The sequence below is a fragment of the Embiotoca jacksoni genome, unplaced genomic scaffold (genome assembly GCF_022577435.1).
Source record: "Embiotoca jacksoni isolate LCO1_2020_lvr unplaced genomic scaffold, fEmbJac1.0.p SCAF_33, whole genome shotgun sequence".
Lineage (NCBI taxonomy): Eukaryota > Metazoa > Chordata > Actinopteri > Embiotocidae > Embiotoca > Embiotoca jacksoni.
This window is the reverse complement of record NW_027185385.1, coordinates 857,585-884,504: the sequence shown is the minus strand read 5'-3', so window position 1 is coordinate 884,504 and position 26,920 is coordinate 857,585. Positions and strand designations below refer to the sequence as shown.

The following is a 26,920-nucleotide window of genomic DNA, read 5'->3' as shown; positions in this document are numbered from 1 at the left end:
GGTCTGATCCTCAACTCATCTTCATCATTTAGTTTTGTAATAAACTCTTCACTCATTCAAACATCTGTTCTTCCTGAACTGTAAAACTTCAGATTGTCTTTTATTTTTTCAACACTGCTTCCTGGCAAAATAAGTGCACTTTTAATTCAGCTGATTTAGAGACAATCACTTTAGGAAGCTGCTGAAGGCCGGCTGTAAAACACTCGGCGGCGCACGTCAGGCTGCAGCGTGAGGACCGTCGTAGAGTTCACAGCGTGGCCACATCCTGAACATCTAACAGCTGACAGGCTGAATCATCCTCACAGCCTTCGGCCTGAAAACAACAACATGGAGCTTCATTAAAGGCAGTTTGTGAGAGAACAGCAGGTCTCCGCCACCAAATGAGCACCAGGCTGTAGCTGTGAAATCTCTCTGCTGATGATGGTTGGTGCAGTCTGTGTTCGTGGGATCACCAGGACAGACGACCAGCTGACACGGTGCCGGCAGGCCGAGCCCGTTCAGAGCCGCGTCATGTAGCTCCGCCTCCACACTGACATCTCATGCAGGGCATCGATCGTGTGCAGTCGTGAGTTATGAAGCCGCAGCGCTCATGTTCGTCAATGTCACTTTATGCTGCGGTGGCTGGTCTCCCTCCTCAGAGCAATTTCATTTTTTCTGAATAAAGAATTACATCAGCAGTTTTGAACATTAACAGCCAACATGGAGGACAGATCGGCTGCAGTGTTCCTCATCAGGAAGTTTCTTTAAACTGAAGCTCGTCTTCTACATGGATCAAACTTCACTGATGAGAGAGTCAGCGGTGTTAGAGTGCAAAGATTTGTTCCCAAAAGTAAAAACTTCACAAAAAACTAGGGGTCGACTGATTATCGGGGCCGATATTTAGCAGTTTTACAATTATCTGTATATTTTTATTCAATGGCTGATAAAATAAATGAATTTATAAATGCCTTGTGTGGTGGTGGGGGTGGGGGTGGGGGGGGTTGGCTCAGCTGCAGGAGGGACCGATTGGCTGGTGGTTCAGGGAACGGTGCCTGGAAGAGGCTTAATTAGCACAGCTGCAGGGAATCACTGATCATCGCTCTCCACATAAAAGCACCTGGAGGACACCAGAGGAGGGAGGACTCCCGGAGGACACCGGGCCGCAGGTTGGCTGCAGAAAGGACATTGGACGTGTGCTCGGCGGCTGGGCAGGAGAGCACACGTGTTTGAAACTGGACTTTGAGTGGTCGTGGTTCGTTCGTGCCAATAGAACCCACAGTGACGGCAAACATGCATGTCACACCCTGCTTTGGCTCTGATGCAGCGCCTCCTTCAGTCTGAGTGATGTTCCGCATGCAGCTTCATCTGATTGGTTACACCTAACGAGTAACGGTCAGTCACAGAAGTTAAAAACACCACAGTCTCATCATATTTGCTCTTTTTACGAGTTTAACAACACGTACTAAATAAAAGTTTGTCTCACAGCGAAGTGACTCGTTAAAGGAGGTTTCATGTCATGTTCGATAGTTTAACGACACACAGGTCTACTTTTTCTTTGTGCAGTCATGTGTTCAGACCGACCATCAACCATCAGAGAGGTCTGATTGGAAACCTGACGATACTACGTCCCGCCCACCGATAGCTGTAACCTGACTGCACCACAGGCCTGTCAATCAAACAGACACGCCCCCAAAAACAGGTCTTCTTGAATCTTCTTTTCTAATGAATGAGGGATTATTTTCAGATGGACCTCCAGAAAACTAATAAGAAGGAGTGACTTTAGCTAACAACACCGAGATAACTGATGGACACATTTTATTCACTTTGGATTTGATGACAGAAGTTGAATGGGAGTCTATGGAGCCGGAGGCTTTTTGGAGCCGACCTCTAGTGGCACTCGCTGGTATTGCAGCTGAAGACACTTCTGGATCAGAACCATTTTACAGACCTGAAGCTACGAACTCTTTTAGAAACAGTTTACGGTTCAGCCAAGGAAATGGCAAAAAAAAAACGACATTTAAGACTGCAAACAGAAGATGACATCATTGGCGGCTCCAGCAGGGGGTTTGTTGGGGCTGCGGCCCCCCAAAAAAATATAAAGATTACACAACAACTTTTATATTTGACCTGCCACAGAACATTTTAAATGAATGTGTCAAACATTCTGCTGGTGCCCTGGTTTTACTGCACACCTATAATCAGTTATCAGTCTCCTTGATAACTGATAATTAAGACTCTAACACAGACTGCATCCGGCTGCAGGTGTGTGAAAAACACACACACACACACACACACACACACACACACACACACACGTTTCCCTTGTCCCTCTGAATTGAACCAGCGACCCTTCACTTCCAGCCCTTATTATCAGCTTCCAGGCGACGGCTGCTCCACACAACTAATACAAAAACTAATTAGCCTAATTAAATAAAACCTGCTGCACCATCAGACAAGGTCTCTGGGGCCGTTGGATTCAAAAGAGGCTTCGAAGGCAAAATGTTTCTTCAGCTTAAGTGTCAAATAAAACTTCAGGGTCATAGACAATTAACTCAGAGAGAATTAAAAGTTCCTGAAACTCCTTCACAGGAACAGATGTTTGCAGTTTACTAATATCCTTTAACTTCCTGATTAATATTCCTTCCACATCCACCTCAGATAGAAACAGGGGGATGAGGTGGGGTTGGGGGGGCACATGGACAGTTAAACAGGGAGCGGCTGACAGAAAGGTTGGGGGTGATCACACACGTTAATGAAGCAGATCTGAGACAGACAGACACAGCGTCCCTGGAGACAGATGTGACACCAGATGTGACACCAGATGTGACACCAGATGTGACACCAGATGTGAGATCGGGTTCATTACACACTGTTTGTTCCTTTCATGTGTCTTTGTCAGAGGATATTGCTGGCTGGTGTACGACACTATTCATTATCCTTTATAAAGAACAACACAACAGAAGCAGCAGTTAAAGGGGAGAATTTAAAGTGATGGACAGCTTCATCTGTCTCCTCTAACATCTCATCAACCCAGTTCAGCTACAATAAATAAAATACTGGAGTAATAACAGGTCTGCAGATTTTAATATTGGTTTATACTTTTCAGGAGCAAAACACATCGCAGGGCTACTTTTCTTTTAATAAATAATGTTCAACCATTTCCTGCAAAATGTGCAATAATTTATGGGACATACTTTATGGGATATATTTTATATACAGTGTTTGACAGGATGACACCTGCTTTTATTATGCTTATATTGTATTCTTATTATTTATTATAAATGTGTGCGTGTGCGTATGAAATGCTTAATGTACCGTTTTAGGCACTGCACAGCAAATTTCATGGTGCAAATATGTACAATGACAATAAACGTATTATATTATATTTTATTGTAACAGGACCACTGGAGCTGCTTAGTGATTTCACACCTTCACAGGGAGGAAGCACCTTGAAAAGGAGAACCCCCCCCCCCCCCCGCCCCCCACACACACACAATCAGCCCCACCACAGCCGTGAACAGGAGTGTTAACAACATCTCCACTCAGTGTGAGTTGAAGCAGCGGGGGAGACGAGAGGAGCATTCAGCAGCACCTGCTCAGTGTTACAACCACAGACTGTTTCTAAAAGAGTTCGTAGCTTCAGGTCTGTAAAATGGTTCTGATGCAGAAGTGTCTTCAGCTGCAATACCAGCGAGTGCCACTAGAGGTCGGCTCCAAAAAGCCTCCGGCTCCATAGACTCCCATTCAACTTCTCTCATCAAATCCAAAGTGAATAAAATGTGTCCATCAGTTATCTCGGTGTTGTTAGCTAAAGTCACTCCTTCTTATTAGTTTTCTGGAGGTCCATCTGAAAATAATCCCTCATTCATTAGAAAAGAAGATTCAAGAAGACCTGTTTTTGGGGGCGTGTCTGTTTGATTGACAGGCCTGGGGTGCAGTCAGGTTACAGCTATCGGTGGGCGGGACGTAGTATCGTCAGGTTTCCGATCAGATCGGTCAGATCTACCGCTGGCTCCTCCCCCAGCTCGTCCAAATATGGTCACTTCCTGCTCCAAACCGCTCCGAACTAACAAGATGGTGACGGACAGAATCTGAACTGGAGGATTCATAACGTTCATGAACCAATGATGACATCACTGATGGATGATGACATCACTGATGGATGATGGTTGCATTAAATGCAGCATTAAATTATGTTTTAGTTAATGAACTGATAAAACCTTGCTGAAGTGACCAGCAGGGTTTAAACAGCAGGAGGATCATCACCTACTCACTGATCAGACTTTAACTCTGCTCCTCTCACTGCTTATCATGAAGACCTCAGTCTGTGTTGGAGGACTGATGCATCCTGCACAACTCTGAACTTAATGCATTCATGAGAAAAGGTACATTAAGTCGCATACATCATGTATGTGACCGCTGAGTGACCTCCGACCTTCTGAAATACAGAACCATCTGAACATTTCCCTCTCGAAGGAGCAGTGTGTGTTTCCTCTGTGACAGATTAATCTAACACAGTCAGGTCTGCTGGGAGCTTCGGGTTCGAAGAGGCAGTTAAAGACTAGAGGCAACAAAAAAAAGAGAAAAAAACAGCGAGTTGACACACAGATGAAACAGGCTGCTGGGTAACGGCTGAAGGGAGAGGAAGCACATGAACAGGATGTAAAGAGCTCGGGGATTTTCCCTCTGCAGCTCTGCACATGGCAGACACACAGAGGAACCTCTCCCCCCCGACCCACCTCCAGATCTGCTCACAGACAGAGAGGACACAACAGGACCGGAAGCTCTCCGGTCCTTTTCCTTTTTAAAGACAGTGTATCAGAAAGAGCAGAGACACACTGCTCTACAGCCGGCATCACTTCTCTGTTTCTGCTCAGTGTCTCTTTATCATCACAATAATCTCACTGCTCAGTCCTTCCTATTCATCCTCCTTCCGTCCACTGCTGCTTTCGCTACTAAGTGACTGTAATGCATTTAGGTGGTTGTTGAGGAGGAAACTGGAAGCTCAGAGCAAACTGCTGAACATGGAGATCAGCAGCAGCTCTGCTCTCCCTCCGTGTCCTCCTCCCACGTCCAGCCCATCACGCTCTCAGTGGGCCGAGTGAACACAGGCAGGATGAACGGCTACCGGCCACCAACCACAACCTGTGATCGTGAAGTTGCACCATGGACAGACCAGCTGGTGTCCTTCCTGTCGCCATGGAGACAGAGACGCAGCTCTCACACATTAGGGACCTGTTCTGTACTGTATGACTGTTCACATCACAGCAATGATCTGCACGGTGACACTATCACACCTCATTTCCTGTCTGTACTGATCTGATCGGAAACCTGACGATACTACGTCCCGCCCACCGATAGCTGTAACCTGACTGCACCACAGGCCTGTCAATCAAACAGACACGCCCCCAAAAACAGGTCTTCTTGAATCTTCTTTTCTAATGAATGAGGGATTATTTTCAGATGGACCTCCAGAAAACTAAGAAGAAGGAGTGACTTTAGCTAACAACACCGAGATAACTGATGGACACATTTTATTCACTTTGGATTTGATGAGAGAAGTTGAATGGGAGTCTATGGAGCCGGAGGCTTTTTGGAGCCGACCTCTAGTGGCACTCGCTGGTATTGCAGCTGAAGACACTTCTGCATCGGAACCATTTTACAGACCTGAAGCTACGAACTCTTTTAGAAACAGTCTGTGGTCCCAGTGTGAAATGTAAAAGACATGCTGACTCAGCCACCACGTCATTATTTCTCCTGTTTTGTTTCTCAGTGTAAAACACATCACCCAGTGAAACCTGCTGAAGACGGCAGTCCTCCTCCATGTTGGTTCTGCTCTGAATCGTTTGATCACGTATGTTCCTGAACTCCTTCAGTATGAACAGACAGTGATTTAAAACATTCAAACTGTGTTGAATGTGTCATGAAGTCTGAGGTCTCCCACATGTGAAACCCTGTAGTTTGTCCCTCAGCCTGTGAAGGAGGTCGTCCCACTCCGACCTGCTGTTAATGTTTAAATCCTTAAACTCCTGTCAGGTTGTTGTGTGTCTGGGAGCGTCATGGAGGCATCGCTACTCTGACAGTGTTCTTCCTGAGTTCCCCCTCTGTACGACACCACAGGAAGCAGAACCATTCAATCATTGAGATGTTCCTACCTGTCCTGTGACTGCTCCTCGTACATCCTCTCTTTTCCCTCCTTGAAGAGCCGGATGGCCCGTTTGGACTTCTTCATGAGGCCGTCGATGTAGATCTTAAAGAAGTCGTTCTCGCTGAGCTGTGTGAGCCTCTGGTTCTCCTCGTATTTACCCAGAATCAGACGCAGGTGCTGGTAGGCGTCCGGTAGGATATCCAGGATGTACGGAGGACTGTTCTTCAGCTGTAGTCGGGGGTTCTGGCAGAGACGGACCTGCAGCAAACACATCTGTTAATGTTCTCCATGGGACAAAGAGTGTGTCGACAGTTGGACTGATTTTGGATGAGATCTAATGATGATGATGCTCTAACTTCTTAAAGGAAAAGTCTAAACGTCAGTGAGTTCCAAACTGAACTTTATTACAAGACACACATCTGCACCTCCGCTCATCCTCACTGATTAAAACCAGTGTCTTCATCTTCTTTAATGACTCAGTTATCATCACCCATCAGCGATGTCATCACCCATCAGTGATGTCATCATCCATCAGTGATGTCATCATTGGTTCATGAACGTTATGAATCCTCCAGTTCAGATTCTGTCCGTCACCATCTTGTTAGTTCGGAGCGGTTTGGAGCAGGAAGTGACCATATTTGGACGAGCTGGGGGAGGAGCCAGCGGTAGATCTGACCGATCTGATCGGAAACCTGACGATACTACGTCCCGCCCACCGATAGCTGTAACCTGACTGCACCACAGGCCTGTCAATCAAACAGACACGCCCCCAAAAACAGGTCTTCTTGAATCTTCTTTTCTAATGAATGAGGGATTATTTTCAGATGGACCTCCAGAAAACTAATAAGAAGGAGTGACTTTAGCTAACAACACCGAGATAACTGATGGACACATTTTATTCACTTTGGATTTGATGAGAGAAGTTGAATGGGAGTCTATGGAGCCGGAGGCTTTTTGGAGCCGACCTCTAGTGGCACTCGCTGGTATTGCAGCTGAAGACACTTCTGCATCAGAACCATTTTACAGACCTGAAGCTATGAACTCTTTTATAAACAGTCTGTTATTAACAGTCAGACATGTATGTTCTTGCCGTGACATGTCCATCATTAGACTTTTAAACAAATGCTTGAATGAAATAAACACATCAGACCCTCATATGCATTAGCTCCACCCCTCCGAGTGCATTCATCACTGTATGCAAAGCATTGATTGGCTGATCTCGTCTGACATCACGGTGAGCGTATTGCATCACTTCCTGTCTCCAAACATTGTGACTAGTGTTACTTCTGTTATTTCAGCTTCTCTTCCTGAATTCTACGTATCTAAATCTTTCCACTTCTTCTAATCTCAAGTTAAAACTCACATTTGCTCTTCTTGAACAATTCTACTGTTAAGTCTAAGGAGGAGGAGGAGGAGGAAAGGGAGGAGGAAGGGGAGGGGGAGGAGGAGGAGGAGGAGGAAAGGGAGGAGGAAGGGAAGGGGGAGGAGGAGTGTAGTTAGGGCTCTGGAGGGTCATAGAATTAGAATCACTGCTGTGCACCATGCCAAACAACCAGCAAGCTGTAGGACCTTCTCAGGGAGGAGGGGGGGGTGTACAGCTGTCCAGGATACAGGTTTAGTTAGCCGGTCCCCCGCAGCACCCGAACAGCCGGGCGGCCGGGGGACAGTACGAAGGAGGCATAGTCCCAAGAAGAAGCCCACGGTTCACCACCGACCTTCACGTCTCCAACTGATGTTCCACATTCTGTGAAACACCTGCTGAGAAACCAACTCTGGTTATTGGAGACTCTATTTAACATGAAGTTAGTGAAACCAGGGGACAGAGACAGATGTCTTCCAGGGGACAGAGTCAGATGTCTTCCAGGGGACAGAGTCAGATGTCTTCCTGGGGACAGAGTCAGATGTCTTCCCGGGGACAGAGTCAGATGTCTTCCCAGGGCCATAGTCAGATGTCTTCCCGGGGACAGAGTCAGATGTCTTCCCGGGGACAGAGTCAGATGTCTTCCCGGGGACAGAGTCAGATGTCTTCCAGGGGCCAGAGTCAGATGTCATCCCGGGGACAGAGTCAGATGTCTTCCAGGGGCCAGAGTCAGATGTCTTCCCGGGGACAGAGTCAGATGTCTTCCCGGGGACAGAGTCAGATGTCTTCCAGGGGCCAGAGTCAGATGTCTTCCCGGGGACAGAGTCAGATGTCTTCCAGGGGCCATAGTCAGATGTCTCCCGGGGCCACAGTCAGATGTCTTCCCGGGGACAGAGTCAGATGTCTTCCCGGGGACAGAGTCAGATGTCTCCCGGGGCCAGAGTCAGATGTCTTCCCGGGGACAGAGTCAGATGTCTTCCAGGGGCCATAGTCAGATGTCTTCCAGGGGCCAGAGTCAGATGTCTTCCCGGGGACAGAGTCAGATGTCTTCCAGGGGCCATAGTCAGATGTCTCCCGGGGCCAGAGTCAGATGTCTTCCCGGGGCCAGAGTCAGATGTCTTCCCGGGGCCATAGTCAGATGTCTTCCCAGGGCCAGAGTCAGATGTCTTCCCGGGGCCATAGTCAGATGTCTTCCCAGGGCCAGAGTCAGATGTCTTCCCGGGGCCAGAGTCAGATGTCTTCCAGGGTCCAGAGTCAGATGTCTTTCCGGGGCCAGAGCGGGCGACATTGACTCAAACCTGAAACTGCTGACTAAGGCTCATCATAAATCCAGTCAGATTGTTATTAACGTCGGCAGTAACGACACCCGGTTACGCCAATCGGAGGTCACTAAAGTTAACGTGGAATCGGTGTGAAACTTTTCAAAAACAACGTGGGACTCTATAGTTTTCTCTGGACCCCTTCCTAACCGGACCAGTGATGATATGTTCAGCCGTACGTCTTCACTTCACCGCTGGTTGTCGAGGTGATGTCCCGCTAACAATGTGGGCTTCATTAACAACTGGAATACTTTCTGGGGAAAACCTGGTCTGATCCGGAGAGACGGCATCCATCCTACTTTGGATGGTGCAGCTCTTCTTTCTAGAAACATGGCCATGTCTCTTAACAGCCCTAAAACCTGACATCCAGGGTTGAGGTCAGGACGCAGAGCTGCAGTCTTACAGCTCCTCTGCAGCTTCTTTAGAGCTGTCACTCACCCAAAACCTTCAACATCCCATAGAGGTTGTGTCTGTACCCAGACCACCTACATTTAAACAACTCAACAAAAGATCTGTCAATAAAAATGTAATAAAAATGGATCCTACCAAATTCATGGATCAAATAAATCTGACAATTAAAAGCGGATTATTAAATATGAGATCTCTCTGGTCTAAATCTCTGTTAGTAAATGACTTGATAACTGATCATCAGATTGATTTACTCTGTCTCACAGAGACCTGGCTGCAACAGGAAGAATATGTTAGGATTAATGAAGCAACTCCTCCCAGTCATATTCATTATCATATTCCTAGAGATTCAGGAGGAGGAGGAGGAGGAGGAAGAAGAGGAAGAGGAAGAGGAGGAGGAGGAGGAGTGGCAGCAATCTTCCACTCAAGTTTATCAATTAATCCAAAGCCTAAACTTAGTTATAAATCATTTGAGAGTCTGACTCTTAGTCTCTCACCTAAACTGGAAAGCAGAGAAACGGATTGTATTGTTGTTGTTTATCTCCCACCTGGTCCTTATTCAGAGTTTCTAACTGAACTCTGACTTTTGATCAGATTTAGTGCTGAGTTCAGCTAAAGTGATGATAGTGGGAGACTTTAACATTCATGTTGACGTGGACAACGACAGCCTCAGTTCTACTTTCAGATCATTATTAGATTCTATAGGCTTTTATCAGGATGTAAATAAACCCCGTCACCGTGGTAACCACACCCTCCATCTGGTTCTGTCGTATGGCATAGAAACTTAAAGTTGAATAGTATTTCCTCCAAACCCTGTTTTGTCGGACCACTTCTTATTAACATCTGAAGTTACAATAATGGACTACACAGCATGTGGAATAAATCCCACTACAGTAGATGTCTGTCAGATGATGTCGTGGCCAAGTTTAAGGAAGCAGTTACATGTTTATCCTCTTCGATGCCGTGTGTTAAAGCAGTGGAAGACATCTACGTTGATCTTAGTCCCACACAAGTGGATCATCTGGTAGAAAACACTGCAGTATCTCTGCTACAACTCTAGATGATGTCGCCCCTCTGAAGAAGAGAGTCATGAACCAGAGGAAGTTGTCTCCATGGTACAACTCAGAACTACGCTCTGCTAGGCAGCGACTAGAAAGATGGAAAGGAAATGGAGTTCCACTAATTTAGAAGAATTTCACCTGCCTGGAAGGAGAGTCTAATATTATATAAGAAAGCTCTTCGTAAGGCCAGAACTTTATATTATGCATCATTAATAGAGGACAACAAGAACAACCCCAGGTTTCTTTTCATCACTGTAGCAGGCTGACAAAGAGTTCCAGTTCTGTTGAGTCCTCTATTCCTTCAGCTCTCAGCAGTAATGACTTCATTAACTTCTTTACTAATAAAATTCTTACTATCAGGGAGAGAATCGGGCCGACCCTTCCTGACACCATCACTGATGTGTTGCTAAGCAACAGCAGCCCTGAAAGCAACTGTAGGACCAGATGTAAACTTGGAACATTTCTCTCCTGTTGAGCTCTCTGAGTTAACTAGAATTATTTCTTCATCTGGATCCTCTAGCTGTCTGTTAGATCTCATCCCAACTAAACTTTTTAAGGAAGTCTTCCCTTTAATTAATACTTCCATATTAGATCAGATCAACCTATCTATTGTAACCGGCTATGTACCGCAGGCTTTTAAAGTGGCTGTAATTAAACCTTTACTTCAAAAGCCGACTCTTGATCAGCTGTTTTAGGAAACTACAGACCAATTTAAAACCTGATGTTTATTTTTATAATCCTTGAAAAAGTTGTTGCAAATCAACTTTTTGATCATTTACAAAGGAATGATCTGTTTGAAGATGTTCAGTCTTTAGAGTTCATCATAGCACAGAAACAGCTCTGGTGAAAGTTACTAACGACCTTTTATTAGCCTCAGATAATGGACTCGTCTCTGTACTTGTTCTTCTGGACCTCAGTGCTGCTTTTGATACGATTGATCATACGATCTTATTACAGAGATTAGAAGACGTTACGAGGATTAAAGGAACTGCATTAGACTGGTTCAAATCCTACTTATCAGATAGATTCCAGTTTGTCCATGTCAACAATGAGTCTTCCAGACAAACAAGACTTAGTTATGGAGTTCCACAAGGCTCAGTGTTAGGCCCAATACTTTTTACTTTGTACATGCTTCCATTAGGAGATGTCATCAGGAAGCACTGCATCAACTTCCATTGTTATGCAGATGACACTCAGCTATATCTTTCTATAAAACCAGATAAAACTAATCAGTTAGTAAAACTTGAAGCCTGTCTAAAAGACATAAAGGCCTGGATGACCAAAACCTTCCTGCTTCTAAATTCAGACAAAACAGAAGTTCTTGTACTTGGTCCTAAACACCTCAGAAACTCTTTCTGTAATCACTTAGTTACTCTGGATGACGTTGTCTTGGCCTCCAGCAAAACTGTGATGAACCTTGGAGTCATCTTTGATGAGGATTTGTCCTTTAGACACCAGATAAAGCAAATCTCCAGAACTGCCTTCTTTCATCTACGTAATATTAATAAAATCAGGAAAATCCTTCCTCAGCGTGACGCAGAAAAACTCATTCATGCCTTTGTTACTTCTAGACTAGATTATTGTAATTCCTTGTTGTTAGGATTTCCAAATTACTCATTAAAAACCTGCAGCTGATCCAAAATGCTGCAGCAAGAGTACTGACGGGATTTAACAAGAGAGAGATCATATTTCTCCAGTTTTAGCTTCTCTTCACTGACTTCCTGTGAAATCAAGAATAGAATTTAAAATTCTCTTGATGACTTACAAAGCTCTACATGACCAGGCTCCATCATATCTTAGAGATCTTATAGAACCATATAATCCTAGCAGAGCACTTCTCTCTCAGTACGCTGGTCTACTTGTCGTTCCTAGAGTTTCCAGAAGTAGAATGGGAGGCGGAGCTTCAGTGTTCAGGCTCCTCCCCTGTGGAACCAGCTCCCAGTTTGTGTTGGAGGGGCAGAAACCCTCTCTAGCTTTAAGATTAGACTCAAAACGTTCCTTCTTGATAAAGCCTATAGTTAGGGCTGGCTTAGGTAGACCTGAACCAACCCTTAGTTATGCTGTTATAGGCCGAGGCTGCTGGAGGACCTCGTTACATGCTGAGCTTCTTTTCTTTCCTCCTACTCTTTAACTGACTCATACCTCACCATCTTCTTCTCTCCCATAGTTTCTTCTTATTATCTGTTGTCTCCATTCAGTTCCTTCACTCGTGTAGTTTCTGTTCTTTCTTTTCCAGATGTCCCATCATGGAGCTGCATGTCTCTGCTCTGTGATTGTCGTCTCCACCAACAGTTCTTCTCTTGTATCTCTATACTGTCCTTTTCTCTGTCTGCTCTCCTCTCACCCCAACCGGTCGAGGCAGATGCTCCGCCCACCTCTGATCCTGGTTCTGTTGACAGATGCTCCTCCCACCTCTGATCCTGGTTCTGTTAACAGATGCTCCTCCCACCTCTGATCCTGGTTCTGTTAACAGATGCTCCTCCCACCTCTGATCCTGGTTCTGTTGGAGGTTTCTTCCTGTTAAAAGGAGTTTTTCTTCCCTCTGTTGGAGGTTTTTCTCCCTTAAAGAGGAGTTTTTCCCTCCTAGCTTATGTGGGAACTGTTGAATTGATGAATTGTTGAATTGTTGAATTGTTGGTTTCTCTGTATAATATTTTAAAGTCTTGCTGTAAAGACTTTAATGTGTTAAGTGCCATGAAATAACCTGTGTTGTGATTTGGCGCTATATAAATAAAGTTGAATTGAATCTCCCATCTGTCAGACAAATTCATCACACTTACAACTTTATCCATGAGTTTCCAGGTCTTCTCCACGGTCCTCCGGTCGGCGACCGCCTGCTTCGGCGGCCCCACCACATCCTGGATGGCATCGATGATGCCTAGAATACGACCTTTACTCCGGTTCGGTCCACGTCCACCCGGGTTTCTGCCACTGAGAGCAGTAGCCATTTCCTACACATTGAAGCAGACAAAGAATCACACACATTACATTTGATTTAGCTGACGCTTTTATCCAAGGCGACTTACAACATACTGATGGTTCACCATCGGGAGCAATTTAGGGTTCAGTGTCTTGCTCAAGGACACTTAGGCATGTGGACAGGAGGAGCTGGGGAATGAACCACCAACCTTCTGATTAGTGTGCAACCCACTCTACCAACTGAGCAACAGCCTCCCTGATGATCTGACTTATGATGGAAAATCATCTGGAAAATAATATATCCTGATAATAAAAACTTTTATTAGTTTTAAAAACAGCTCCAGCTGTAAAATAGTTTGATTCTCCTGAATTCATGCAGATTTGTTTTTTGGCTTTTTGCTCATGTTAAGTTGTTCACACCTTATCTATGATATGACACTCTGAATATTTTTGGTTTGTTGAAGAAAATATTAGAAATGTTAGACGTGAAAGCTGCTGATTTACTGGTTAATAGATGTTTATAAAGTATCTGTGTTTGTTAAGAAGCCCTCAGAGGTCTGTGGTATCTGTAGGGGTCTGTAGTGTCTGCAGGTGTCTTTAGTGTCTGTAGGTATCTGTAGGTGTCTGTAGGTGTCTGTAGTTGTCTGTAGTGTCTGCAGGTGTCTGTAGTTGTCTGTGGGTGTTTGTAGCATATGTAGGGGTCTGTAGTGTCTGTAGTTGTCTGTACTGTCTGTCGGTATGTGTACGTGTCTGTAGGTGCCTGTACGTGTCTGTAGTGTCTGTAAGTGTCTGCAGGTGTCTGTAGTGTCTGCAGGTGTCTGTAGTATCTGCAAGTGTCTGTAGACGTCTGTAGTGTCTGTAGGTGTCTGTAGGTGTCTGTAGTGTCTGTAAGTGACTGCAGGTGACTTTAGTGTCTGTAAGTGACTGTAGTGTCTGCACGTGTCTGTAGAGTCTGCAGGTGTCTGTAGTGTCTGCAGGTGTCTGTAGTATCTGCAAGTTTCTGTAGGCGTCTGTAGTGTCTGTAGGTGTCTGCAGGTGTCTGTAGTGTCTGTAAGTGACTGCAGGTGACTTTAGTGTCTGTAAGTGACTGTAGTGTCTGCACGTGTCTGTAGAGTCTGCAGGTGTCTGTAGGTGTCTGCAGGTGTCTGTAGGTGTCTGCAAGTGTCTGTAAGTGTCTGTAGTGTCAGCAGGTGTCTGTAGTGTCTGCAGGTGTCTTCAGGTGTCTGTAAGTGTCTGCAAGTGTCTGTAGGTGTCTGTAGGTGTCTGTAGTGTCCGTAAGTGACTGCAGGTGTCTGTAGTGTCTGTTGGTGTCTGTAGTGTCTGCAGTGTCTGCAGGTGTCTGTCGTGTCTGCAGGTGTCTGTTGTGTCTGCAGGTGTCTGTCGTGTCTGCAGGTGTCTGTTGTGTCTGCAGGTGCCTGTAGGTGTCTGCAGGTGTCTGTAGTGTCTGCAGGTGTATGCATGTGTATGCAGGTGTATGCAGGTGGCCGTAGGTGTCCGCAGGTGCATGTAGGTGTCTGTAGTGTCTGCAGGTGTCTGTAGTGTCTGCAGGTGTCTGCAGGTGTCTGCAGAAGTCTGCAGGTACCTGCAGGTGTCTTTAGGTGTCTGTAGTGTCTGCAGGTACCTGTAGGTGTCTTTAGGTGTCTGTAGGTGTCTGCAGGTGTCTGTAGTGTCTGCAGGTGTCTGTAGTGTCTGCAGGTGTCTGCAGGTGTCTGTAGTGTCTGAAGGTGTCTGTAGTGTCTGAAGGTGTCTGCAGGTGCCTGTAGTGTCTGTAGTTGACTGTAGGTATCTGCAGAAGTCTGCAGGTGTCTGTAGTGTCTGCAGGTGCCTGTAGGTGTCTGTAGTGTCTGTCGCATCTGCAGGTGTCTGTAGTGTATGCAGGTGTCTGCAGGTGTATGTGGGTGTCTGTAGGTGTCTGCAGGTGTCTTTAGTGTCTGTAGGTGTCTGCAGGTTTCTGTAGTGTCTGCAGGTGTCTTTAGTGTCTGTAGGTGTATGTACTGTCTGTAGTGCATGTAGGTGTCTGTAGGTGTCTGGAGTGTCTGTAGGTGTCTGCAGGTTTCTGTAGTGGCTGCAGGTGTCTTTAGGTGTCTGTAGGTGACTGTAGGTGACTGTAGGTGTCTGTAGTGTCTGCAGGTGCCTGTAGGTGTCTGTAGTGTCTGTAGGTGTCTGCAGGTGTCTTTAGTGTCTGTAGGTGTCTGTAGTGTCTGCAGGTGTCTGCAGAGCCTTTAGGTGTCTGCAGGTGTCTGTAGGTGTCTGCAGGTTTCTGTAATGTCTGCAGGTCTCTCGGTATCTGTAGGTGTCTGCAGGTGTCTGGAGTGTCTGTAGGTGTCTGTAGTGTCTGCAGGTGTCTGTAGTGTCTGCAGGTGTCTGTAGTGTCTGTAGGTGTCTGCAGGTGTCTTTAGTGTCTGTAGGTGTCTGTAGTGTCTGCAGGTGTCTGTAGTGTTTTTAGGTGTCTGTAGTGTTTTGTCGTGTCTGCAGGTGTCTGTAGGTGTCTGTAGTGTCTGCAGGTGTCTGCAGGTGTCTGGAGTGTCTGTTTGTGCCTGCAGGTGTCTGTAGTGTCGGCAGGTGTCTGTAGTGTCTGTGGGTGACTGTAGGTGTCTGCAGAAGTCTGCAGGTGCCTGTAGTGTCTGTAGTTGACTGTAGGTGTCTGCAGAAGTCTGCAGGTGTCTGTAGTGTCTGCAGGTGCCTGTAGGTGTCTGTAGTGTCTGCAGGTGTCTGTAGAGCCTTTAGGTGTCTGCAATGTCTGCAGGTCTCTAGGTATCTGTAGGTGTCTGCAGGTGTCTTTGGGTGTCTGTAGGTGTCTGCAGGTGTCTGGAGTGTCTGTAGGTGTCTGTAGTGTCTGCAGGTGTCTGTAGTGTCTGTAGGTGTCTGTAGTGTCTTTAGGTGTCTGTAGTGTCTGCAGGTGTCTGCAGAAGTCTGGAGGTGTCTGTAGTGTCTGCAGGTGTCTGTAGTGTCTGTAGGTGTCTGCAGGTGTCTTTAGTGTCTGTAGGTGTCTGTAGTGTCTGCAGGTGTCTGTAGTGCCCTTAGGTGTCTGTCGTGTTTTGTCGTGTCTGCAGGTGTCTGTAGGTGTCTGTAGTGTCTGCAGGTGTCTGCAGGTGTCTGGAGGTGTCTGGAGTGTCTGTTGGTGCCTGTAGGTGTCTGTAGTGTCGGCAGGTGTCTGTAGGTGACTGTAGGTGTCTGCAGAAGTCTGCAGGTGTCTGTTGTGTTTGCAGGTGTCTGCAGGTGTCTGGAGTGTCTGTTGGTGTCTGCAGGTGTCTTTAGTGTCGGCAGGTGTCTGTAGTGTCTGTAGGTGACTGTAGGTGTCTGCAGAAGTCTGCAGGTGCCTGTAGTGTCTGTAGTTGACTGTAGGTGTCTGCAGAAGTCTGCAGGTGTCTGTAGTGTCTGCAGGTGCCTGTAAGTGTCTGTAGTGTCTGTAGTGTCTGCAGGTGTCTGCAGTTGTCTGCAGGTGTCTTTGGGTGTCTGTAGGTGTCTGCAGGTTTCTGTAGTGTCTGCAGGTCTCTTTAGGTGTCTGTATGTGTCTGGAGTGTCTGTAGGTGTCTGCAGGTGTCTGTAGTGTCTGCAGGTGTCTGTAGGTGTATGTCGGTGTCTGCAGGTGTCTGTGTTGTCTGCAGTTGTCTGTAGGTGTATGTAGGTGTCTGCAGTTGTCTGCAGGTGTCTGCAGGTGTCTGCAGGTGTCTGCAGGTTTCTGTAGTGTCTGCAGGTCTCTTTAGGTGTCTGTATGTGTCTGGAGTGTCTGTAGGTGTCTGCAGGTGTCTGTAGTGTCTGCAGGTGTCTGTAGGTGTATGTCGGTGTCTGCAGGTGTCTGTGTTGTCTGCAGTTGTCTGTAGGTGTATGTAGGTGTCTGCAGTTGTCTGCAGGTGTCTTTGGGTGTCTGTAGGTGTCTGCAGGTGTCTTTGGGTGTCTGTAGGTGTCTGCAGGTGTCTGCAGGTTTCTGTAGTGTCTGCAGGTCTCTTTAGGTGTCTGTATGTGTCTGGAGTGTCTGTAGGTGTCTGCAGGTGTCTGTAGTGTCTGCAGGTGTCTGTAGGTGTATGTCGGTGTCTGCAGGTGTCTGTGTTGTCTGCAGGTGTCTTTGGGTGTCTGTAGTTGTCTGCAGGTGTCTTTGGGTGTCTGTAGTTGTCTGCAGGTGTCTTTGGGTGTCTGTAGGTGTCTGCAGGTGTCTGCAGGTTTCTGTAGTGTCTGCAGGTGTCTGCAGGCGTCTGCCGGTGTCTTTGGGTGTCTGTAGGTGTCTGCAGGTGTCTTTGGGTGTCTGTAGGTGTCTGCAGGTGTCTGCAGGTTTCTGTAGTGTCTGCAGGTCTCTTTAGGTGTCTGTAGGTGTCTGGAGTGTCTGCAGGTGTCTGCAGGCGTCTGCCGGTGTCTATAGTGTCTGCAGGTGTCTGCAGGTGTATGTGCGTGTCTGTAGGTGTCTGTAGGTGTCTGCAGGTTTCTGTAGTGTCTTCAGGTGTCTGGACTGTCTATAGGTGTCAGCAGGTTTCTGCAGAGTCTAGTGTCTTTAGGTGTCTGTATGTGTCTGTCGTGCCTGTAGGTGTATTTAGGTGTCTGTAGGTGTATGTAGGTGTCTGTAGGTGTCTGCAGGTTTATTTAGGTGTCTGCAGGTGTCTGTAGCTGTTTGTAGGTGTATGTGGGTGTCTGTAGGTGTCTGCAGGTGTCTGTAGTGTCTGCAGGTGTCTGCAGGTGTCTGGAGTGTCTGTTTGTGCCTGCAGGTGTCTGTAGTGTCGGCAGGTGTCTGTAGTGTCTGTGGGTGACTGTAGGTGTCTGCAGAAGTCTGCAGGTGCCTGTAGTGTCTGTAGTTGACTGTAGGTGTCTGCAGAAGTCTGCAGGTGTCTGCAGTGTTTGCAGGTGTCTGCAGGTGTCTGTAGTGTCTGTTGGTGTCTGCAGGTGTCTTTAGTGTCGGCAGGTGTCTGTAGTGTCTGTAGGTGACTGTAGGTGTCTGCAGAAGTCTGCAGGTGCCTGTAGTGTCTGTAGTTGACTGTAGGTGTCTGCAGAAGTCTGCAGGTGTCTGTAGTGTCTGCAGGTGCCTGTAGGTGTCTGTAGTGTCTGCAGGTGTCTGTAGAGCCTTTAGGTGTCTGCAGGTGTCTGTAATGTCTGCAGGTCTCTAGGTATCTGTAGGTGTCTGCAGGTGTCTTTGGGTGTCTGTAGGTGTCTGCAGGTGTCTGGAGTGTCTGTAGGTGTCTGTAGTGTCTGCAGGTGTCTGTAGTGTCTTTAGGTGTCTGTAGTGTCTGCAGGTGTCTGCAGAAGTCTGGAGGTGTCTGTAGTGTCTGCAGGTGTCTGTAGTGTCTGTAGGTGTCTGCAGGTGTCTTTAGTGTCTGTAGGTGTCTGTAGTGTCTGCAGGTGTCTGTAGTGCCCTTAGGTGTCTGTCGTGTTTTGTAGTGTCTGCAGGTGTCTGCAGGTGTCTGGAGGTGTCTGGAGTGTCTGTTGGTGCCTGTAGGTGTCTGTAGTGTCGGCAGGTGTCTGTAGGTGACTGTAGGTGTCTGCAGAAGTCTGCAGGTGTCTGTTGTGTTTGCAGGTGTCTGCAGGTGTCTGGAGTGTCTGTTGGTGTCTGCAGGTGTCTTTAGTGTCGGCAGGTGTCTGTAGTGACTGTAGGTGACTGTAGGTGTCTGCAGAAGTCTGCAGGTGTCTGTAGTGTCTGCAGGTGCCTGTAAGTGTCTGTAGTGTCTGCAGGTGTCTGCAGTTGTCTGCAGGTGTCTTTGGGTGTCTGTAGGTGTCTGCAGGTTTCTGTAGTGTCTGCAGGTCTCTTTAGGTGTCTGTATGTGTCTGGAGTGTCTGTAGGTGTCTGCAGGTGTCTGTAGTGTCTGCAGGTGTCTGTAGGTGTATGTCGGTGTCTGCAGTTGTCTGCAGGTGTCTTTGGGTGTCTGTAGGTGTCTGCAGGTGTCTTTGGGTGTCTGTAGGTGTCTGCAGGTTTCTGTAGTGTCTGCAGGTCTCTTTAGGTGTCTGTATGTGTCTGGAGTGTCTGTAGGTGTCTGCAGGTGTCTGTAGTGTCTGCAGGTGTCTGTAGGTGTATGTCGGTGTCTGCAGGTGTCTGTGTTGTCTGCAGGTGTCTTTGGGTGTCTGTAGTTGTCTGCAGGTGTCTTTGGGTGTCTGTAGTTGTCTGCAGGTCTCTTTAGGTGTCTGTAGGTGTCTGGAGTGTCTGCAGGTGTCTGCAGGTGTCTGCCGGTGTCTATAGTGCCAGTAGTGTCTGCAGGTGTCTGGAGTGTCTGTAGGTGTTCTGGAGTGTCTTTTGGTGTCTGTAGTTGTCTGGAGTGTCTGTAGGTGTCTTTAGGTGTCTGTAGGTGTCAGTAGGTGTCAGTAGTGTCTACAGGTGTCTGGAGTGTCTGTAGGTGTCTGTAGGTGTCTGGAGTGTCTTTAGGTGTCTGTAGGTGTCTGCAGGTGTCTGTAGGTGTCTGGAGTGTCTGTAGGTGTCTGCAGGTGTCTGTAGGTGTTTGTAGTGTCTGTAGGTGTCTGTAGGTGTCTGTAGGTGTCTGCAGGTGTCTGTAGGTGTCTGGAGTGTCTTTAGGTGTCTTTAGGTGTCTGGAGTGTCTTTAGGTGTCTGGAGGTGTCTGGAGTGTCTGTAGGTGTCTGCAGGTGTCTGTAGGTGTCTGCAGGTGTCTTTAGGTGCCTGTAGGTGTCTGGAGTGTCTGTAGGTGTCTTTAGGTGTCTGGAGTGTCTGTAGGTGTCTGTAGGTGTCTGCAGGTGTCTTTAGGTGCCTGTAGGTGTCTGGAGTGTTTGTAGGTGTCTGTAGGTGTCTGCAGGTGTCTTTAGGTGTCTGGAGGTGTCTGGAGTGTCGGTAGGTGTCTGGAGTGTTTGTAGGTGTCTGTAGGTGTCTGGAGTGTCTGTAGGTGTCTGCAGGTGTCTGCAGGTGTCTGGAGGTGTCTGGAGTGTCTGTAGGTGTCTGCAGGTGTCTTTAGGTGTCTGGCATGTCTGTAGGTGTCTGCAGGTGTCTGTAGGTGTCTGGAGTGTTTGTAGGTGTTTGTAGGTGTCTGTAGGTGTCTGGAGTGTCTGTAGGTGTCTGTAGGTGTCTGCAGGTGTCTGCAGGTGTCTGGCATGTCTGTAGGTGTCTGCAGGTGTCTGTAGGTGTCTGGAGTGTTTGTAGGTGTTTGTAGGTGTCTGTAGGTGTCTGGAGTGTTTGTAGGTGTCTGTAGGTGTCTGGAGTGTCTTTAGGTGTCTGTAGGTGTCTGCAGGTGTCTTTAGGTGTCTGTAGGTGTCTTTAGGTGTCTGTAGGTGTCTGTAGGTGTCTGGGGTGTCTGTAGGTGTCTGGGGTGTCTGTAGGTGTCTGTAGGTGTCTTTAGGTGTCTGTAGGTGTCTGTAGGCGTCTGGGGTGTCTGTAGGTGTCTGCAGGTGTCTTTAGGTGTCTGTAGGTGTCTTTAGGTGTCTGTAGGTGTCTGTAGGTGTCTGTAGGTGTCTGGAGTGTCTGTAGGTGTCTGCAGGTGTCTGGAGTGTCTGTAGGTGTCTGTAGGTGTCTGGGGTGTCTGTAGGTGTCTGTAGGTGTCTTTAGGTGTCTGTAGGTGTCTGCAGGTGTCTTTAGGTGTCTGTAGGTGTCTGCAGGTGTCTTTAGGTGTCTGTAGGTGTCTTTAGGTGTCTGTAGGTGTCTGTAGGTGTCTGTAGGTGTCTGGAGTGTCTGTAGGTGTCTGCAGGTGTCTGGAGTGTCTGTAGGTGTCTGTAGGTGTCTGTAGGTGTCTGTAGGTGTCTGTAGGTGTCTGGAGTGTCTGTAGGTGTCTGCAGGTGTCTGGAGTGTCTGTAGGTGTCTGGAGTGTCTGGGGTGTCTGTAGGTGTCTGGGGTGTCTGTAGGTGTCTGTAGGTGTCTGTAGGCGTCTGGGGTGTCTGTAGGTGTCTTTAGGTGTCTGTAGGTGTCTGCAGGTGTCTTTAGGTGTCTGTAGGTGTCTGTAGTGTCTGTAGGTGTTCAGGTGGACCACAGTTCATCCAGAAGAGTTTATCTGGAAGTTCTCATGATGACCGGATGTTTACATGTTTTCCATCAGAAGTCCTTCAGGTGATGAAACTAAATCTGAGCTTCTCTCTGATCAGCTGTTCAGTGTGATGATAATTATTTACACACAGAATAAAACAGCTGATTACAACCAGCCTGTTTAGTTTTATTTAACTTCTGTCAGGTCTCCTCCTGTGTGGACGTGTTGTGGTTCTGACCCAGTGGGAGGTGGAGTTGTGTTGAGATGAATGTGAGCACAGTTTCCTGGAGCTTCATGTTTAACCGACATGTGAAGCAGCGGATCTTTCCGGTCACTGATCTCCACCGATCGATCACCGGGGGAAAACACAAAGTCCCAACTCACCGCACCAGCAGGGGATGTCCGCTGGGATCCGGCCGAACTCCGTCCACATCCACCGCACACACAACAAGGAGTGTCCAAGTGTCCACAGGAAGAGAGTCCCGGAAAGTGTCCCGCGCGGCCTGTCCGGGTTCCTCACGGTAAATCCTCCATGTCAGCCCTCCGTCCGGTGAAACGAGCTCCTGGAGCAGTCGGGGGAGTTAAAACACGAGCTGCCAGCTCCGAACACTGTGTTTTGTGCAACGACACAACTGTGAAGCTGACTGGGATTAAAAAATCACGGGGCTACATCCGGCTGAGGATTTCAAAATAAAGTCTCCCAGGAACAACATCATTTCCATTATATTTTCATTAGTAGCTCTGTACTCAGATGTATCCAATTTTATCTGTCATACAGGTGTTATTAGTTTATCAGGTCGACCCGGCTAACCCTCCACCAACAAGTCGACAGTTTGGTTGTTGTTTTTTGTAAATTTTATATATATATATTTATTTATAATAATTAGAATGTAAATTTACAAACATACAGATAAACCCTCTATATTATATCGTACAGAAAAAAAGAAATAACGTTGATTTAGAAAAACAAAATTTTAAAAAAGTAAGGTAATAAATAAGTTCATCATATAGTTAAACAGTCTTTTGTGTGTGTGTGTGTGTGTGTGTGTGTGTGTGTGTTTATAAGTTTAATGTCTTCACACACGCTTTAGAGTCACCCACACACCCAGTGAGGTTGGGGGGACATTTTTATAATTTAGATATGTGAGTGAAAAATTTACCATTTAACATCAGTAAGTTTTGCATAAATTCAAGTTATGATTTTCATATTTAAAACATGTGATGACATTTTTACACTACATTTTTTACACAGTAACCTACATTATCTTCCATTCTAATATAAAAAAAATATATATAGAACGTGTACGATGGTAAAATAAATGTGTTAAACATTCCGGTTACCGCAGCAAAAAAAATTGTTTTCAATGTCTAATCCCAGAAGACGGGCGATCCCTTCCTTTAATTTGAAGGTAAGGCGTCACTTCCTGTAATGTGGCTCCGCGTCTCGGCTGATTGATGCAGCTGTTCCAGCGGTGGGAGGACCGGTCCTGGTGGGAGGACCGGTGGGAGGACCGGTGGGAGTATGAAGCAATATTTTCCAGGAACCGACGGAAGCAGTGACAGAAGCAGCAGAAAGGCGGTGGAATCAAGAGAGACATACAGAGACATACTGAGACACACAGAGACACACTGAGAGACACTGAAACACAGAGACACACTGAGACATGCTGAGAGACACAGAGACACACTGAGAGACACTGAAACACAGAGACACACTGAGACACACTGAGACATACTGAGAGACACAGAGACACACTGAGAGACACTGAAACACAGAGACACACTGAGACATACTGAGAGACACAGAGACACACTGAGAGACACTGAAACACAGAGACACACTGAGACACACTGAGACATACTGAGAGACACAGAGACACACTGAGACACACTGAGACATACTGAGAGACACAGAGACACACTGAGAGACACTGAAACACAGAGACACACTGAGACATACTGAGAGACACAGAGACACACTGAGAGACACTGAAACACAGAGACACACTGAGACACACTGAGACATACTGAGAGACACAGAGACACACTGAGAGACACTGAAACACAGAGACACACTGAGACACACTGAGACACACTGAGAGACACTGAAACACAGAGACACACTGAGATACACACTGAGAGACACTGAAACACACTGAGAGACACTGACACACACAGACAACAGCGGTCCCTCATCACAGGACAGCAGGCTACTGTGGCCCCCAGGGGACAGAGAGGATGAAGGGGACAGAAAGGACGGAGGAGACAAAGAGGACAGAGGAGACGGAGGAGACAGAGAGAATGGAGAAGACAGAGAGGAGGGAGGGAACAGAGAGGACGGAGAGGACAGAGGAGACAGAGAGGACGGAGGGGATAAAGAGGGCAGAGAGCGGACAGAGAGGGAACAGAGAGGACAGGGAGGACAGGGAGGACAGAGGAGACAGAGAGGACAGAACAGATGGAGGGGACAGAGAGGACGGAGAGGAAAGAAAGGACAGAGAGGACAGAGAGGACGGAGGAGACAAAGTGTACAGAGAGCGGACAGAGAGGGAAAAGAGAGGACAGGGAGGACAGAGAGGACGGAGAGGAAAGAAAGGACAGAGAGGATGGAGAGGACAGAGAGGACAGAGGAGACAGAGAGGATGGAGGAGACAGAGAGGAGGGAGGGAACAGAGAGGACGGTGGAGAACGAGGAGAAAGGGGACGGAGGAGACAGAGAGGACGGAGAGGACAGAGAAGATACAGAGGACAGAGGTGACGGAGGGGACGGAGGGAACAGAGAGGACGAGGAGACAGAGAGGACAAGGAGACAGAGAGGACGGAGGGGACAGAGAGGATGGAGAGAATAGAGAGGAACGAGAGGACAGAGAGGACAGAGAAGACGGAGAGGACAGAGGAGACAAAGAGGACAGAGAGGACAGAGGAGCTAAAGTGGACGGAGAGGACCGAGAAGACGGAGGAGGTAGAGAGGACGGAGGGACAAAGAGGACAGAGAGGGGAAACAGAGGGAACAGAGAGGACAGAGAAGATGTAGGGGACAGAGAGGACAGAGAGGACGGAGAGGACAGAGAGGACAGAGGAGACTGAGAGGACGGAGGGAACAAAGAGGACAGGGAGGACAGAGATGGAACAGAAAGAACAAAGAGGACAGAGAGAACAGGGAAGGGAAAGAGAGGGAACGGAGAGGACAGAGAGGACAGAAAAGATGGCGGGGACAGAGAGGACAGACAGGACAGAGAGGAAAGAGGAGACAGAGAAGACAGAGAGGGAACAGAGAGGAAGGAGAGGAAAGAGGAGACAAATAGAACAGAGAGGACAGAGGAGACAGAGAGGACGGAGGGGATAAAGAGGACAGAGAGCGGACAGAGAGGGAACAGAGAGGATGGAGAGGACAGCGAGGACAGAGGAGACAGAGAGGACAGAGGGGACAAAGTGGACGGAGAGCGGACAGAGAGGGAACTGAGAGGACAGGGAGGACAGAGGGGACGGATTGGAAAGAAAGGACAGAGAGGATGGAGAGGACAGAGAGGACATAGGAGACAGATAGGACAGAGAAGATGGAGGGGAAAAAGAGGATGGAGAGAACAGAGAGGACAGATAAGACAAAGAGGACAGCGGGGACAAAGAGGACAGGGAGCAGACAGAGGGAAAGGAGAGGACAGGGAGGACAGGGAGGACAGAGAAGACGGAGAGGACAGAGGAGACAAAGAGGACAGAGAGGACAGAGGAGCTAAAGTGGACGGAGAGGACCGAGAAGACGGAGGAGGTAGAGAGGACGGAGGGACAAAGAGGACAGAGAGGGGAAACAGAGGGAACAGAGAGGACAGAGAAGATGTAGGGGACAGAGAGGACAGAGAGGACGGAGAGGACAGAGAGGACAGAGGAGACTGAGAGGACGGAGGGAACAAAGAGGACAGGGAGGACAGAGATGGAACAGAAAGAACAAAGAGGACAGAGAGAACAGGGAAGGGAAAGAGAGGGAACGGAGAGGACAGAGAGGACAGAAAAGATGGCGGGGACAGAGAGGACAGACAGGACAGAGAGGAAAGAGGAGACAGAGAAGACAGAGAGGGAACAGAGAGGAAGGAGAGGAAAGAGGAGACAAATAGAACAGAGAGGACAGAGGAGACAGAGAGGACGGAGGGGATAAAGAGGACAGAGAGCGGACAGAGAGGGAACAGAGAGGATGGAGAGGACAGCGAGGACAGAGGAGACAGAGAGGACAGAGGGGACAAAGTGGACGGAGAGCGGACAGAGAGGGAACTGAGAGGACAGGGAGGACAGAGGGGACGGATTGGAAAGAAAGGACAGAGAGGATGGAGAGGACAGAGAGGACATAGGAGACAGATAGGACAGAGAAGATGGAGGGGAAAAAGAGGATGGAGAGAACAGAGAGGACAGATAAGACAAAGAGGACAGCGGGGACAAAGAGGACAGGGAGCAGACAGAGGGAAAGGAGAGGACAGGGAGGACAGAGATGAAACAGAGGGGACGGAAAGGATGGAAAGAAAAGAAAGTACAGAGAGGGGAAAGCGAGGGAACAGAGAGGACAGGGAGGACAGAGAGGACGGAGAGGAAACAGAGGAGACAGAGAGGACAGAATAGATGGAGAGGACAGAGAGGAAAGAGGAGACAGACTGGACAGAGCAGACAAAGAGGAAAGACAGCGGACAGAGAGGACAGAGAAGATGGAGGAGACAGAGAGGACAGAGAGGATGGAGGGGACAGATAGGACGGAGAGTACAGAAAGGACAAAGGAGACAGACAGGACGGAGTGGACAAAGAGGACAAAGAGGACGGAGAGGACAGAGAGGGGACACAGTGTGGTGCTTAGCTGTCTTCATCTCTGAAACCGTCTGTCTCTTTGTTGTATTCTATTTCTGTGATTTCTTCTGAGATTCTTGATGTTTTCTGATTATAATAAAGGAATTCTGTCTTTATTTAAATCGTTACATCATTTCAATTGGACACGTAGTTTTTTACTTTCTGCAGAGCGTGTAGTTAAATCATCAGATATGTATTTTAAGGTTTCATCACACTCTTTTACACGTTTGATTCATTATTTACTGGTTTTTTATTCACGCATTCTAAAACTAAAACATGAGTTTTTGTGCTTTTATTTTGGAGGGACAGCGGCCTGACTTCCTGCACAGTGCTGCGCTCTTGATGCCGCCTCAGAGATGAAGGCCGCTCCCAAATAAATGAAACAACTGCTGTGAGTCTGAAGGAGGCTTCTTTGTACTCAGTGTGGGTTTAAAAAGTTAATTAAAATATATGTTCGTCATGAACTGTCACCTCATATGTTGTTTTTATGTTTTTAGTTTTGATGGATCTAAATTTGAGATTAACCTCTGAGCATCGGTACTTGTCCCCCGTTGTCCCACATTGATCTAACCTGTCCCACATTGTCCCACCTTGTCCCATGTTGTCCCACATTTGGGGACGTATGACACGTCTCAGTTTAACGTCCACACAAGGACAAAGAAGACAAACTAACACAACAACTTTACTTCCATGTTTCTGAAACATGATTTGCTCCCAGAGACGAGGCGCCGTGACAACGATGTGTTCAGATTGTAGAAGGACTTTAAAAGGACCTCCTGGGAGATAAACTAGAGACAGTTGAGGTGGATGGTCCCCTGTTGACCTGGATGATGGATTATTGATTACGTGGCGGGTAGATCCCAGCGTCTGCGGTCGGACCGTCCTGCTGTCCGTCTCCTCCTCTGTTCTCTTCATAGTTCATTCAGAGTCACGTCTCAGCAGGAACTTACAGTGTTCAGAGTTTTGAATTGAACAAGACTGTTGTTGTTTTTTTGCTGGATGCTGTTTGTCACATTCAGTTAATA

At 47.5% G+C, this 26,920-nt stretch overlaps 1 protein-coding gene across 1 annotated transcript in view; it reads right to left on the bottom strand.

Annotated features, from left to right (window-relative positions):
* cblb (Cbl proto-oncogene B, E3 ubiquitin protein ligase) overlaps positions 1-21,690 on the bottom strand; it is a 76,753-nt gene extending 55,063 nt beyond the window's left edge. Inside the window, exons 1-3 of the mRNA XM_069164997.1 lie at positions 21,456-21,690; positions 13,056-13,226; positions 6,135-6,385 (exon numbers count right to left, since the gene is read on the bottom strand). Coding sequence (XP_069021098.1) covers positions 6,135-6,385; positions 13,056-13,223 — 419 coding nt within the window. The 5' untranslated portion in view covers positions 13,224-13,226; positions 21,456-21,690. The remainder of the gene's footprint in view (positions 1-6,134; positions 6,386-13,055; positions 13,227-21,455) is intronic.
* Positions 21,691-26,920: the final 5,230 nt, after the last annotated feature.